At 45.5% G+C, this 15,908-nt stretch overlaps 1 protein-coding gene across 2 annotated transcripts in view; it reads left to right on the top strand.

The window, feature by feature from the left end:
- The window catches only part of Slc16a14 (solute carrier family 16 member 14), a 28,299-nt gene extending 13,051 nt beyond the window's left edge, over nt 1-15,248 (top strand). The window contains exons 3-5 of one of the 2 annotated variants that reach the window (XM_051154224.1): nt 219-362; nt 8,591-9,568; nt 14,755-15,248. In XM_051154224.1, coding sequence (XP_051010181.1) covers nt 219-362; nt 8,591-9,568; nt 14,755-14,906 — 1,274 coding nt within the window. In that variant the 3' untranslated portion in view covers nt 14,907-15,248. The remainder of the gene's footprint in view (nt 1-218; nt 363-8,590; nt 9,569-14,754) is intronic. The other variant, XM_051154225.1, reaches the window with a different exon arrangement.
- Nucleotides 15,249-15,908: the final 660 nt, after the last annotated feature.

The raw sequence follows: 15,908 nt of genomic DNA, 5'->3' as shown, positions 1-15,908 counted from the left end.
GTAGGAGTCTGTTTTCTTTCTACCATATGGGTTCTGGGCCTTAAACTCAGGTTGGCAGCTTTGGCCTCAAGCCCCTTTCCTGCCGAGCCACCTTGCTAGCCCTGGTTTGGTCTTCTCTAAACAGCCCTGGTGATGATTTATTCTTTAACTTCTTGTATGGGGACACGGAAGACAAAAAGGAGCCTCTAGTTAGTGCCTTTTCCATTGCTCTATGGCAGGACCTTTCATCGGTTTGTTCATTAATACCTGCGGGTGCCGCCAGACAGCAATCATTGGAGGGTTGGTGAACTCCCTCGGCTGGGTGTTGAGCGCCTATGCAGCCAACGTGCAGTCTCTCTTTATTACCTTTGGAGTGGCAGCTGGTAAGCATGGTTTAAAATTTTTTCTTTATTTCAGTGTTTTGTGCATTTAGATGGTGAATTTAACTGTGGCAAGGAGAGAGCCTGTTGATGGTCACTTGTTCTTACAGGGGACCTGGGTTCCATTTTCAGCACCCACATGGCAGCTCTTGGCTACCTGTAACTCCAGTTCCAAAGGATCTGGCCACCCTCTTCTGACGTCTATGAGTACTGCGCACACATATGGTTTACATGTATGCACGCAGGCAAAATGCCCAAATAAAATAAAATAAACAAATCTAAAACAAACTTTTTGAAGGTATTCCCTTTTTTGTTTGTTTGTTTTTGTTTTTGTTTTTCAAGACAGGGTCTCTGTGTAGCCTTGGCTGTCCTGGACTCACTTTGTAGACCAGGCTGGCTTTGAACTCACATCAATCCGCCTGCCTCTGCCTCCTGGGTGCTGGGATTAAAGGTGTGTGCCACCACACCTGGCAACATTTCAATAGTTTAAAAGACATTCCATTTTTGTCTTGGAAAAGTGGGGTGTGTGTGTGTGTCATTCTCTGCTTTATTCATTGACAAAGGGTCTCTACCTGAATCTGGAGCTAGGCTGGCAGCCAGCAAGCCCCGGAGATCCCTCCCATTGCCCTACCCTGACCCACTGCCCTAGTGTTTCAAGCACACGAAGCCACATCTAGCTTTTTGTTGTTCTTGTTGTTTGAGACAGGGCTTCTCTGTGTAGCCTTGACTGTCCTAGACTTGCTTTGTAGACCAGGCTGCCCTCAAACTCCCAAAGCTCTCCCTGCCTCTGTCTCCCCAAGTGCTGGGATTACAGGTGTGCACCACCTCGCCCAACCACATCTGGCTTTTTACTTAGATGTTGTGGATTCAAACTCGGACTGTGGCGTTTGCACAGCAAACATTCTTACCCACTGGGCTTTCTCTCTCTCTTATTATGTCACTAGCACTTGTATTTAACTTCCCAAATAGAACAAAATTCAAACTTTAATGCCAGCCCCTAAATGCTAGGATACACGGTTCTCCTTCGAAGAATAGGAAAGAGGGATAATGACACAAGCTTAATCAAGTAAACAAAAATGTTAGGGAAATGAATGACATTCTCTCATTAGTAAGTGTAGGACTGACTGTGACTCAGAGAACAGTCATTTACTCTTCCAGCTCCGTTCAGATGAATGAATTAGTGCAAACCACAGGCAGGGCCAATCTAGCACACAGGCAGGGGATGGATTAAAACTGAACACCATGTGGAGTGGCTCGCATCCTGTAAAATGTATTCCCAGCCACAATTTCCTTTGCCCACAGGTTGTGGGGTTCGCACAGCGAGCAGTTACTTCCTCTCACACCTGTGTCCTGGTCAAGCTGATCCCGCCTGACTCTGTGGGAAAAGGACTCTGATTCTACTCAAAAATTAGTTGTTACATCAGAATTGAAAGCTGTTTTAATCAAAAAATCCAGGGGTGTAGTGGCACGTGCATTTTCAGCATCTGGGAGTCAGAGGCAGGGGCATTACCCGAAAGTTTGAGGTCCGTTTGGGCTACACAATGAATTTCAGGCTGCCTAGGCCATATAGTGAGAGACTTTCTCTTAAAAGGAAAGAAAGAAAGAAAGAAATCCCAGTGCTCAAGAGACAGAGGCAGAAGAATCTCTGTTAGTTCAAAACCAGCATGGTCTACAGAATGGTATCCCGCAAACCAGGGATTCACAGTAAGACCCTGTCTCAAAACAACAACAACAACAACAAAACCCATAAATAAAACAAAATGTCCAGATGTACATAGCTGTAATCCTAGCCCTCAGGAGTGGGGGCAGGGAAATGAGAAAGGAAAGCTATCCTCGGCTATGTACACAGTGTGTTTAAGACTAGCCTGGGCTACCCAAGCAACTAAAAGTTGTTTTGGTTGGGGTATAGTGATATATAGCATGTCGGTAATCCTAAGGCAAGATGGTACAAAGGCTAAAGCTAGCCTGGACTATGTCGCAGGAGCCAACAGGTCTGCTTTTCTTCGGTGTGACAGTTGGTGTTCCTCTTGATTTTGGCATATGTGCTTGAGTAGCAGAGTCGGTTCTGTGCATGCTATCCTAAGTATTCATTGTGTTAATTGATTTTTGCTATCTTGCTTGAAGATGGACTTTATTCATTTTGATAGAAATAAACATTTTTCTGCTTAATATGCAAAAAAAAAAAAAAAAAAAAAAAAAAAAGATGCTGGCAAGATGGCTCACAGGTAAAGGTACTTGCCTATGAGAGGTACAAGCCGAGACAGCCTGTGTGGATCTCCAGGGGGAAGGAAAGACCCACCTCCTAAAGCAGTGGTTCTCAACCTTCCTAATGCTGTAACCTTTCAATACAGGCCTTCATGTTGTGACCCCCTCATCATAAAAGGATTTCATTGCTACTTCATAACTATAACTATTCTACTGTATGAATCATATAAATATCTGATATGCAGGATCTAATATTTGACCCCCCCATGAAAGGGTCATTTGACACCCAGAGAAGTCATGACTCATAGGTTGAGAATGACTGCCTTCTGACTTCTATATGTGCGCGTGCGTGTGTGTGTGTGTGTGTGTCTGTGTGTGTGTGTGTACGCGTGCAGTCTTACACACATCATATACTACTATACTACTAATAATTTTTTAGAAGACATTTGATAACACTTTTAGTTTTTCAGAGTGAGTCAGGGTTTCTCTGTGTAGCCCTGGCTGTCCTGGAACCTGCTCTGTACACCAGGCTGTCCTTGGCCTGCTTTTGCCTCCTTTGTACTGAGATTAAAGGTAAATGCCACCACCACCTGGCTAGGATCAGAATGTCAAGGCTATCCTTAGCTACAAATTCTAGGCCAGTCTAGTCCAGAAGAAGAGACCCTGTGAAAATAAGTACACTTACTTTGTTCCATCATCAAAATCCAGAAATGATCATTTTACAAAACAAATCACCCAGAGTCTTCAACAAATAATTTGCAAAAGGTGTTGGGGTTAGGGGACTAAAAGACTTAAAATAGGCATCAACAGATAGTGGCCTGAGAACCCTTTTTGAATCATGGCTTAAACATACAAGTTTGGGTGTGTTGCTTTGCTTTTTGTTTGTTTGTTTGTTTGTTTAGGTTTTTCAAGACAGGATTTCTCTATGTGACAGCCCCGGCTGTCCTGGACTCACTTTGTAGACCAGGCTGGCCTTGAACTCATAGAGAACCACCTGCCTCTACAATGCTGGGATTAAAGGCTGGAGACATTGTTTTTTTGTTTTTTGTTTTTGTTTTGTTTTGCTTTTTAAAAATAGTCATTTAGAAGACTTGTGGAAATTGGAGCACCTTCTGGATAGTTAGTGTATCAGGGGATTATTTTCTTCCAATGAGAAGCTAGAGCTATGCTATGTAAATGGTTCCTAGATTTATCCTAAAACATGCATGAGGTAATATATTCTTGATTTGCCCCAAAATAATACGTGGTATTTACAAAATTGGCTGTGAGCTGAGATTTGTTGAAGCTAAGGGATGGCATGAGGAGTCGTTAAATCGTTCTGTTTTTATAAGCTTCCCTTTGATTTGATTTAAACTGTTCCATTAGAGGCTGGAAAGATGGCTCAGCAGTGAAGAGTGCGTGCTGCTCTTCAAAAGGACTGGAGTTCAGTTCCCACGACGAACACCGGGCAGCTTGCAACCTCATATTACACTTGCTCAGGGGACCCAATGCCTTCTTCTGGCCTCCATGGGCACCTGCACACCCATGTGCTCACACGGGCACTCACACAAAAATTAATCTTAAGGTTATATCACCTAGGCTGGGCAGTGGTGGTGTATTTCTTTTTAAAAATATATTTATTTATTTCTCTCTGCCTCTTTGTCTCTCTGTCTCTGTCTGTCTCTCTCTTTGTCTCTGTCTCTGTCTCTGTCTCTCTCTCTCACACACACACACACACACACACACACACACACACACACTCTCACGGTGCTTTGCCTGCACGTATGACTTCAGGCCAGAAGAGGGCACCAGATCTCATTATAAATGGCTATGAGCCACCATGTGGTTGCTGGGAATTGAACTCAATGAACTCAGGACCTCTGGAAGAGCAGTCAGTGCTGTTAATCTCGAGTCATCTCTCCAGCTCCTTGGTACACACCTTTAATCTCAACACTGGGGAGGCAGAGGCAGGTGGATCTCTGTGAGTTCAAGGCCAGCCTGGTGTACAGAGTGTGAGTTCTAGGACAACCAAAGCTACACAAAGAAACACTGCCTCAAAAAATCAAAAAACAAAGATTATGTCCCCTGTTGATACAGTCATCCCGGGTTTTGGGTGTTGTTTTGGTTTTTGAGGCAGGCTATCAAGTAGCACAGACTAGCCTCCAAGTCTATATCTAGTCAAGGTTGACCTTGACTTGGATTGACGTTGGGATTCATAGTGTCTCACAATTTGTGGCTTATGTGGTACTGGGGCTCCATCCCAAGGTCTCATGAATGCTGAGCAAGCACTAAGTATGATGTATGATAGTCAACAACAGAACTGCCTCACGGTACATTTCTCATGTACATCCCCTGTGGTTCTCCACACAGGACTTGCTTGCTTTAAATTAAAAAAAAAAAATTATTTATTATGTTTACAATGTGCATCAGATCATATTATAGATGGTTGTGAGTCACCATGTGGTTACTGGGAATTGAACTCAGGACCCCTGGGAGAGCAGTCACTGCTCTTAACCACTGAGCCATCTCTCCAGCCCCTTTCTTTCTTTTTTTTTAGAATAGCCATAGACATACTCATAGAGTAGACTTTGCTGGTGGCGGTGACTGCCTTTAATCTCAGCACTTGGGAAGCTGAGGCTGCTGGATCTCTGAGTTCAAGGCCAGCTTGGTCTACAGAGAGACTTCCACGATGACCAGGGCTACACAGGGAAACCCTGTGTCACAAAATTAGTCTCTCTCTCTCTCTCTCTCAAGATGTGTCTTGGGTAAGAAGGTGGCTCAGCAGACAGTTATGTTTACCACCAAGCCTGACACCCTGGGACCCACATGGTAGAAGGAGAGAACTAAGCAACTACCAGGTGAGGGAGGGGGAAACAGGATGGGAAGAGGAGGATTTCCTTTCACAGCATGGTGGGCTGGGTGGCATTGCTGAGGCCAAATGGTCTGGGAGCTGAAGGCGTAAGTTGCAGGGTCTGTCTGATGGTGAGACTGTGGGGCCAGCTTTTGAAGGGACAAAAAGGCCTGAAGGTCTCAAAAGGCCACACCAGCCACAGAAATCTATGTGAGTTTCTCATTTCTTGGAGGATCAAGCTAGGGTTTTGTATAAAGATACACAGTCATCTAGATATGTCATTTGCATGTTTTTTACTTTTACAGACTGTTCAACGTCAGTTGGCTAATGAAGGTGATGTGGGCCTGGTGATGGGCCATGAAATGATGTCTCTTTCTTTCTTTCTTTCTTTTTTCTTTTTTTTCTTTTTTTTTCTTTTTTTTTTTTTTGAGACAGGGTTTTTCTATGTAGCCTTGGCTGTCCTGGACTCGCATCGTAGACCAGGCTGGCCTTGAACTCACAGCGATACGCCTGCCGCTGCCTCCCAAGTGCTGGGATTAAAGGCATGCGCCACCACCGCCCGGCCTTTTTCATTTATATTTTATGTTTACGGGAATTTTGCCATGATGCGTATCTACACCACGTGTGTGCAGTGCCCTCAGAGGCCAGAAGAGGGTGTCAGGTCCCTGGAACTAGAATTGCAGGTGTTTGTTAACCATCATGTGGGTGCTGAGAACCAAACCTGGATCCTCTGCAAAAACCACAAGTGCTCTTAACATGAAGCCATCTCTCCAGGCCCTAGATTTTTAAATTTTATTTTATGTGTATGCATATATATGAACCACAGGTGTACATGGTGACCACAGAGGTCAGAAGTGGGGGAGGAGAGGTCAGACCCACTAGAAATGGTTATAGCTACCAAGTGGGTGCCAGTAACCAACCCAAGTCCTCTACAGTAGCAACAAGTGCTCCCAAACACTGAGCATCTCTCCAGCCCCCTTCCTTACACAGGCACACGAGTACCAGTTTGGAGGTCAGAGAACAACTTGCAGAATTTACTTCTCTCCTTCCACAAATTCAGGTTGTCAGGCTTGGCAGCAAGCCCCTCCATCTTGTTAGCTGTCTTGCTGATCTCTAAAGGCTGTTTTCTCTGTCTATTTTACATTCTAAGAAATTCTAGATTTCTACCGTTGTGATCATAAGCTTTATAAAGACTGGTTTAGAGTTTGGTCCAAAGCTGAGGACTGTGTCTTGCCCTCACTGATATTGGCAGGAGGCTTAGGGACTGTCACTGCTCTAGTTGGCATGAACCTGGGAGAGTGGGGCCTAAACACGAGGTCAATTAAAGTCTCATACAGTAGCCATCTTTATTCAGGGCATCAGACAATTTATACTCTCAGGGCATTCTGAGGGTTGGGCAAAGTCATATGAGCAAGGTTTACTGGAGTTCAAGATGTACACAGTCACAAGGACAAGGTCACATGAGTCCAGGCTGTATATAGTCAGGAGGGCAACTCAACTCATGGAAACATCATTCTAAATAATAATGCGTAAGATGATGGGTAATCTAAAGTAAGCCCATTCCTGTTTACAACACCCGGGAGGGGCATGAACACCCATTCCAAGAACAAATCCATATAGCGAAGGAACAGAGATTGTAAGACTCTGTCTTGTTTACTTGGAGTTTTCTCACAAGGTCTCAGAAATCTCCTCACATACTGTTCATGAGCACGCTCTAACAAGGGACTTGCCACTTTCTTCTTCTGGTTGACTCTGCTTGAGAAAGGGCCTCGCTCTGTAGGTCAGGCTGGCCTGGAACTCTGTGTTTTAAATCTTCTGATCATTCAGGAGAGATCTGCTCTGATGTTATTGGTAGAAACCCCTGCAAAGACTGATGGGAAAAAATGGCAGCTCCTTCTAGTACCCCTCCTCACAGATTCTGTACCTAGTTACTATTATTCCTTCATTAGAATGGAACTATATAATGGTGTAAGGAGATGGAGGTGGATATTTTGTTGTTTGTTGTTTTGGTTTTTCGAGACAGTGTTTCTCTTGTAGCCTTGGCTGTCCTGGACTCGCTTTGTGGACCAGGCTGGCCTTGAACTCACAGTGAGCCACCTGCCTCTGCCTCCTGAGCGCTGGGATTAAAGGCGTGCACTACCATGCCCGGCTACAGTGACCAGTTTTACATGGTGCTGGGAATTTGTGCACACCAGGGCAAGCACTCTGCCAACAGCTGGATCCCTCTCTTCTCTTCCTCTTTTTCTCTACTTCCCAGGAGCCACAGCTTTGCTTTTTGTTTTTTCTTTGTAACTTTCATTCTCTTGCATCAGTGGTTGTCTGGGAGGCTCACTGCCTCCTTCTGCTAACCTAGGCCTAGTCCTGGAAGCTTCTAGCCTCTGTACAGTCTAACCTAGGCCTAGAATTTCAGCTTCTGAGACTTACTGATTAATAAGCTCACCCTTACTTGTTTCTACTGAGCTCTGGGCTGGCTGGTTCAACTCAGCTGTTCTGGCTCAAACTCTTCTCCCAGCTGTCTTATTTAATCTGGCTTCTCTCTCTGCTCTGCTTGGCCTCAAACTAACTCCACAATCTGCTCTAATCTTCTGGCTTCTCGTTTTCTGGCTCATTCCATCTTCACCTGAGTTCTCTCTCTGCAACCCATCTCTCTATTACTGTCCTGGTAAAACTGCCTCCTCACTCTGTAAAACTGCCTCTTAAGTAGCTTCCCTTTCCGCTCTCTTCTCCCAAGAGTTGGGTGTATCCTATTCTGTCAAATCTTCTCTGATTTGTCCTTTTCTGCCACTCAATTAGACATCACTTTCAAACATGGGTGCTTCCTTCTACAAACTAACTTTCATCTTCATTGGACTTAAAGGTGTGGTGGTGGATCTAAGCTTTTTTGTATCTAAGCATGTTTGTATTCCAGCCGGATCACACAGACCTAGAAGATCTTTGGATGGGATCTTTTGCCAGAACAACCACGTTCTGAGTTAACATTCCCCTCCATTGCTCTGTCACGTCATGCTCAAAAGCATCAGGAACTAAGTTCTCTAAACTTGCTAACCAAAATTAAACATTTCTTCTTCTTACATTGATCACCTCAGGTGTTCTGCTATAATCTGGAAAGCTGCCTGACACAGCAGGTGGTCTTTAGGTACTTTGGATTTTGACTGTGTCTCGGTGCTGTCTCCCCTCTCTCCTCTCTCCCCTGCAGGCCTCGGCAGTGGAATGGCCTACTTGCCAGCAGTGGTCATGGTGGGAAGGTATTTTCAGAAGAGACGGGCCCTAGCCCAGGGCCTTAGTACCACAGGGACAGGATTTGGGACATTCCTGATGACCGTGTTGCTGAAATACCTGTGTGCAGAGTATGGCTGGCGGAATGCCATGTTCATTCAAGGTGCAGTATCCTTGAACCTGTGTGTTTGTGGAGCACTCATGAGGCCTCTCTCTCCTGGAAAAGTAGAAAACTGCCCAGGAGCAGAGGAGCCGTGTGCCCTCCCAGCTTACTCCACTGAATCTGTGAAGTCAGGACTACCGCTGGGCATGACTGAAGATCAAGACAGAAGGCCTGGGAAGGAGGAGACTATCTGTGACCTTCAAACACAAGAGTGTCAAGGTCAAACCCGTGCCAGGAAGAACCTGTGTGCTTTCCGGGTTCTGAAGACTGTGGGCCAACTTACTGTGCGAGTTCAGAGGGGCTTTAGGGACTGGTACTCGGGCTATTTTGGGACAGCCTCACTCTTCACCAACCGCGTGTTTGTTGCCTTTATTTTCTGGGCTCTGTTTGCATACAGCAGCTTTGTCATCCCTTTCATCCACCTGCCAGAAATCGTCAGTTTGTATAGCCTGTCAGAGCAAAACGATGCATTCCCTCTGACCTCGATTATAGCAATACTGCACATCTTCGGGAAGGTGATCCTGGGGGCCGTGGCTGACCTCCCCTGTATCAGCGTCTGGAACGTCTTCCTCATTGCCAACTTCACCCTGGTCCTCAGCATCTTCCTTCTGCCATTGATGCATACCTATGCGAGCCTGGCTGTCATTTGTGCCCTGATTGGGTTTTCTAGCGGCTATTTCTCCCTCATGCCTGTGGTGACGGAGGACCTGGTTGGCACCGAGCACTTGGCCAATGCCTATGGCATCATCATCTGTGCCAATGGCATCTCAGCCTTACTGGGACCACCATTTGCAGGTGAGTGCCCCAAGGTACCCAGAGCTTAGAGTGCATGCAAGAGGGCAGGGTGGGTGGTGGTCCGTACTCCCCCTTACAGTATCCAGTGTCAGAGCTGGCCATGGTGACATGTGCTTGTGATCTCAGCACTTGGGAAATATAGGTAGGAAGAACACTGCTAGCTAGAGGTCTGCCTTAGCGGTCTCAAAAAGACAAAAAGGCCAGGTGTGGCAGTATATACCTGAAATACCAGCAGTAGGGGTATTCAGGCAGGATGAGTGTTATAAATTCCAGGCCAGCTATAGCTACATGATGAAACCCTGTTTCAAGAAACTACAACTAGGGGCCAGTGATGACTGCAGGTAAAGTCCCTCATCACCAAGCCTGATAAGCGGATGATTCCAACCGTCAGAACCCACATGGCGAAAGGAAAGAACAGAATCTTACAGATTGTTCTCTGACCTCCTCAGTGAATGAGGAGGACTGTGCCACGTACACACACAGAGAGAGAGACACATACATACACAGACACACACACATTAAACACATTAAATAAAATCTTTTAGAAGGAGGAACCAAAAACAGGGCTGAGGATGTGTCTCAGTTTGGAGAGTCTTTGCCTGGCATGTGCGCCCAGAGAGTTTCTTTTGTTTTGTTTTGTTTTGGTTTTGGTTTGGTTTGGTTTGTTTTCAAGACATGGTTTCTATTGTAGTCCTGGCTGGCCTGGACTCGCTTTGTAGACCAGGCTGTCCTCGAACTCACAGAGATCTGTCTGCCTCTGCCTCCCAAGTGCTGGAATTAAAACCGTGTGCCACTGTACCTGGCAATGCTGGGAGTTCTATACCCAGCACCTTATACACTGGGTGTGGTGGTGCACTACGCCTGTAGTCCCAGCACTTGAGAGGCAGAGGCAAAGGTCAGGAGTCCAAGGTGATCCTTGGGGAGCCTACATCTTAGAAAAACAAAACAAATCAAAACAAAAATAAACAACAACAACAAAAAGGCATCCATGCTTGGGTCGAGCCTTGTGTTTGTTGCCTGTTGCTGCTGTAATAAGCTGCCATAACAGGATTTTACACCAGATGTGGTGGGTGGTGCACGCCTTCAATCCTAGCACTCAGGAGGCAAAGGCCAGCCTGGTGTACAAAGTGAGCTCAGGATAGCCAAGACTACACAGAGAAACCCTGTTTCAAAAAACAGACAGGCAAACAAACAAACAAAAATCATGATTTTACTGTTCTGGCAGTCTATCTACAACAATTTGTGCCTCAAGTTCAGGAAGAAACCCTGCTTCAAAGGAACAGATGGCCGGAGATGGAGGTGCACACCCAGCACTGTCTTTCAACCTCCAATCACTGTGAATGCACAGATGTACACATACACACACACACATGCTCACATGCTTACACACACACACACACACACAAACATATATCTTTCACATGTATTTATAAAAATATATAGTTATGAGATAACTTTCAGGCCAGGTATGTTGGTGCAAGCCTGTAATTCTAGCACTTGGGAGGTGGAGGCAGGAGCATCAGGAATTTAAAGCTAGCCTTGGCTACATATTGACTCCAACTCAAAAACAAACAAACAACAACAAAACCTACCACAAAAGGAACAGTCAAAGAGAGAAGTTTCTGTGGGTGCCTACCCTCACTGCTCTGGGGACACCAGGCCAACGTGCGGATGTGCCAGGTGTAAAGGGCCTTTTCTCCTTTTGTGTATTGCTTCCTCCCCTCCCACTGATTCAGACAGTAATGGTGAAGGGCATTCACTGGCTGCCTGCGTAATATTTAATTGACCCTCCAGGCCAAGAAACTAAAGTCATAATGAGACGTGGGCCCAGCACTCATGCACTATGGGGTCAGGAAGCCTGGCAGTACCAGCGATTAAATAACCACATTCAATTCTTGCTAGATGTCCCAAATGGGCTGGAAATACTACTTAATGTGCTGCAAAGAAAATTACTTCTCCAATTACCTTTTTTTAAAAAAACGGTTTCAGAAGCAAACATGTTTCCCATTTTTCAGCAAGATTTCTAGTCCCATTTCAAAACCTGGTACGATTTATTGCCACATTAGACATGGTTGTGCTTCCATTTAAGGAAAACATGCAATTCAAGCCGTTACACATTCAATCATGACATTGGACAACACCCAGCTTCAGTCTAATTCACCTATCACTTTATATCATGGCTGGGTGTTCACTTCTTAAGAGATGTCATAGTAGTAGGTGGGTTTTCTAGATGTTTCCAGAATACTTTCTAGCAAAACCCAGCCAACCAGATGGCTTGCCCTCATTTGAATAAAACCTAGCACCCTAACAAGCATTTTCAAGATTGTCCAAGAACTGGAGCGATTTAATTGATGAGAAAGACACCTATCCGTCTCACTGGGCACATGCAAATAAAAAGGGAGGGCAACTGAATAGGAAACCAGCTTTAACTTTAAAGCCAATGCCTTCAATTAATGGATGAGAGAACTGCAAAGGTCCCAAGTTCCAAACCGAAGAACAGAGATCACAACCAGGTGAGGTGCTGTGTGCCTGGTCAAGAGATTGCTATCTATTGAGTTTACACAGTGGTAGAGTACTTGCCTGGCAAGTGTGAGGCCCTAGCTAAGTTCAATTCCGAGTATGGCGGTGGGAGGCTGAAGACATGGCTCAGTGATTAAGAGCACTTGCTTCAAGGCTAGAGAGATGGCTCAGAGGTTAAGAGCACAGTCTGTTCTTCCAGAGGTCCTGAGTTCAATTCCCAGCAACCACATGGTGGCTCACGACCATCTGTAATGAGATCTGGTGCCCTCTTCTGGTGTGTAGGTATACAAGCAGGCAGAACACTGTATATATAATAAACTTAAAAAAAAAAAAAAAAAAAAAGCTGGGCATGGTGGTGCATGCCTTTAATCCCAGCACTTGGGAGGCAAAGGCAGGTGGACTCCCTATGAGTTCAAGGCCAGCCTGGTCTACAAAGCAAGTCCAAGACAGCCAAGGCTACACAGAGAAACCCTGTCTCGAAAAAATGAGCACTTGCTGTTCTTCCAGAGGTTTGGTTCTCAGCACCCACATCCACTCACAACCACTCCAGCTCCAGAGAATTCACACCTTCCTCTGGTCTCTATAGGCACCTGTACACACACAGAACACACACACACACACACACACACACACACACACACACACACACACACACACAGACACACACACACACACACACACACAAAGACATTCCCTGTTTTCCAGTCAGATGGGGTTTTATGCTTTGTCTGAGGTTGGGGTTACACAGTGGCAATGCTAGTTCAACCTGCTTCAGGCACAGTGCTGAGATTAAGAGCTGTAGTTCCCACTCCTAAGCACTTGGTCACATGAAGACTGAAGATTGAACTAGTGACTAAGCCAGCTTCTGCTGGTGATGAGCAGAACATGAGAACGCCATTGTTTGGTTTTGCTGTCATCACGGGTGGTGTTGGGTATTAAGCCTTTCCTCATGCAAAGCAAGTAAGTGATCGCCACTAAGCTATATTGATTGACAGGTTTTTGTTTTTTGTTTTCCCTCGTAGGGTCAGGGGTCTCACTATGTGGCTGTCTTGCCAGAAATGCAATATACAGACCAGCCTGGCCTCAAACCCACAGAGATCTGCCTTGCTTCTGCCTTCCAAGTGATGAGATTGGGGGAGGGGGAATTAGAAGTGTGTGTCAAGCTTGGCTAATTTTATTTAATTTCGAGCAAGGTCTGATTAAATTGCCCAGGCTGACTCTGTGGGGACACTCTGCAGCCCTGACAGGCCTTTAGTTTACATTCTTCTCATAGCTGGGATGTCAGACCTGTGGCCCCAGGTCCTGCCCTGATCTTTTAACTTTCAGACTATGGACCCTCATCTGCTCTGTGTAGGTAACACATACCAGTCTACAGCATCTTCACTTACTCGTGTTGCGGTCACCCATAGGAGTCCATTGTGGGCAGCGGTGTCACTGAGCAGAAGTTGGTGGGGTTGCTGAGATGTCAGCGTGGCTTCCAGATTCTGAAGCTGAATCATTATTTTTTAGACTATGTGTTTAATTGCAGATGGAGAAAGAGCAGATTGGGTCTGTCTTAAAAAAAAAAAAAAAAAAAATGGCGTGGTGTGGTGATGCATGCCTTTAACCCCAGCACTAGGCAGGCAGAACACTGTAAGTTCAAGGCCAGCCTGGTCCACAAAGCTATTCCAGGACAGCCAGGCCTACACAGAGAAACCTTGTTAAAAAAAAAAAAAGTTTAATTTTTTTGTCTCCTTTTTGTTGTTGTTTGTTTTTTTTATAAGACAGGCTCTCCCTGGGTAACTCAAGCTGGCCTGAAACTTGCTATGACCAGGCTAGCCTCAAACTCAGAGATCACCCGCCTCTGCCACACCTGCTGTCTATTATTTTAAAATCTAATATCACATTTAACAGGGCTGATGGGATGGGTCAGTGAGAAAAGTGCTGGATGACCCGAGTTTAATCTCTGGAGTCCATGTAAAGGTAGAAGGAGAGCATTTACTCCACAGAGCTGTTCTGTGACCTCCACACATGCACATGCCACAAGAGTGACACACACAAAGGTCATACACTTACACAGAAATTAAAAAAAAACAAAACAAAACCAAGTAATAGCAGCCAGGCATGGTGGCACACTTGAGAGGCAGAGGCAGGCAGATTTCTGTGAGTTCTAGGCCAGTCTGGTTTATGTGGTGTGTTAAGGGGCTACATAGTGAGGCCCTGTCTCAAGAACACACACAAAAAAATTAAAAATTAAAGAATAATCACCCACAGACAGTTTGAGACCAGCCTTGAATATGTGAGATCTTTTTTTAAAAATGATTTATTTATTTAATATACATGAGTGCTCTATTTGCATGTACACCTATAGATGGTTGTGAGCCACCATGTGGTTGCTGGGAATTGAACTCAGGGCCTCTGGAAAAGCAGCCAGTGTTCTTAACCTCTGAGCCATCTCTCCATCCCCAGTGTCACAAAAGGTTTAATAAATTCTTCTGGTGGGCAGTGTTGGGGACTGAACCTTAGGTCTAATGTGTGCTAGGCAAGTGCTTGGCCACTGAACTATATTTCCAGTTCAACCTCTTGCAAAGAAAAACACTTGAAGCAGCAAGAAACGCTTGCGTTGCGTCTTCGGGGCCTGTCTCACACTGTTATACTGAATTATATGCACTTTTTTTTCCCCGTAGGGTGGATCTTCGACATCACACAAAAATACGATTTTTCCTTTTATGTATGTGGGTTGCTTTACATGCTAGGAATACTCTCTTTGCTCATTCAACCATGTATTCAGATGGTAGGACAATCCAGAAGAAAGTATGTAGACGGTGCACATGTTTAGAGTCGTGTAACGTTTGGTGTGGATTCCCTCCTCATGCCGTGCTCACCTGGCTGCTAGAGGAACGCTCGGTGTGGTAACTGGCGGCGTCGCTTGTAGATGCCACTGTCGTCACTTCATCAGTAAGCGTGACCTCTCTGCAGAGGTGGCACGTGGTCTTAGAGATGACGGTGTTTGTAGCTTGTTAAATAGTTGGTACAGATGCCCTTAGGAATAAACTTTCAAGCCAGGCATGGTGGCAGATGCCTGTAATCCCAGCTCTAGGTGGAGGTAGGAGGATCAGAGGCTCAAGCCTCTATCACCTAGTGAGTTCTGGGCCAGCCTGGGCTAGATGAGACCCTGAAAGAAAAAAAGACCCACACCTCTTTTTCTTCCTTCCCTCTTCCTCCCCCTTCCTCCCACCATTCCTCCTCCCTCCCTCCCTCCCTCCCTCCCTCCCTCTGTCTCTCTCTCTCCTCATCCACTGGGACTAGGGTTTTACATGCAAAGACTGGAAATAAAAGCTTTGCAACTCAACCATTCTTTTTTTTTTTTTTTTTTTTTTTTTTCTCAAGACAGGGTTTCTCTGTGGTGTAGCCTTGGCTGTCATGGACTCACTTTGTAGTCCAGGCTGGCCTCAAATTCACAGTGATCCACCTGCTTCTGCCTCCCGAGCACTGGGATTAAAGGCATGGGCCACCATGCCTAGCTCTCAACCACTTCCTTATAAGGTAAAACCCAAGTGTCTATATTTCCACAGAAGGTCCAGATAAATGGGCTTTGAGCATGAGAATATGACTGAGTTTCATAAATTAATATTTACAAGGAGTTATTGGTCTACTGGTATCATGCAAAGGCAATGTAATCGGTGGGCTGGAAAGGTTGCAAAGAGGTTAAGAGGTGCTTGCTGCTCTTGCAGAGGACTAGAGTTCAGCTCCCAGCACCCCCATATTGGTTCACAATCACCTACAACTCCAGTTCCAGGAGATCAGACGCCCTCTTCTGGTTTCTTGTGGCCATTGCACT

This window comes from Acomys russatus, chromosome 12 (genome assembly GCF_903995435.1).
Source record: "Acomys russatus chromosome 12, mAcoRus1.1, whole genome shotgun sequence".
NCBI classification, from domain to species: domain Eukaryota; kingdom Metazoa; phylum Chordata; class Mammalia; order Rodentia; family Muridae; genus Acomys; species Acomys russatus.
This window is presented reverse-complemented; position numbering and strand designations above follow the sequence as displayed.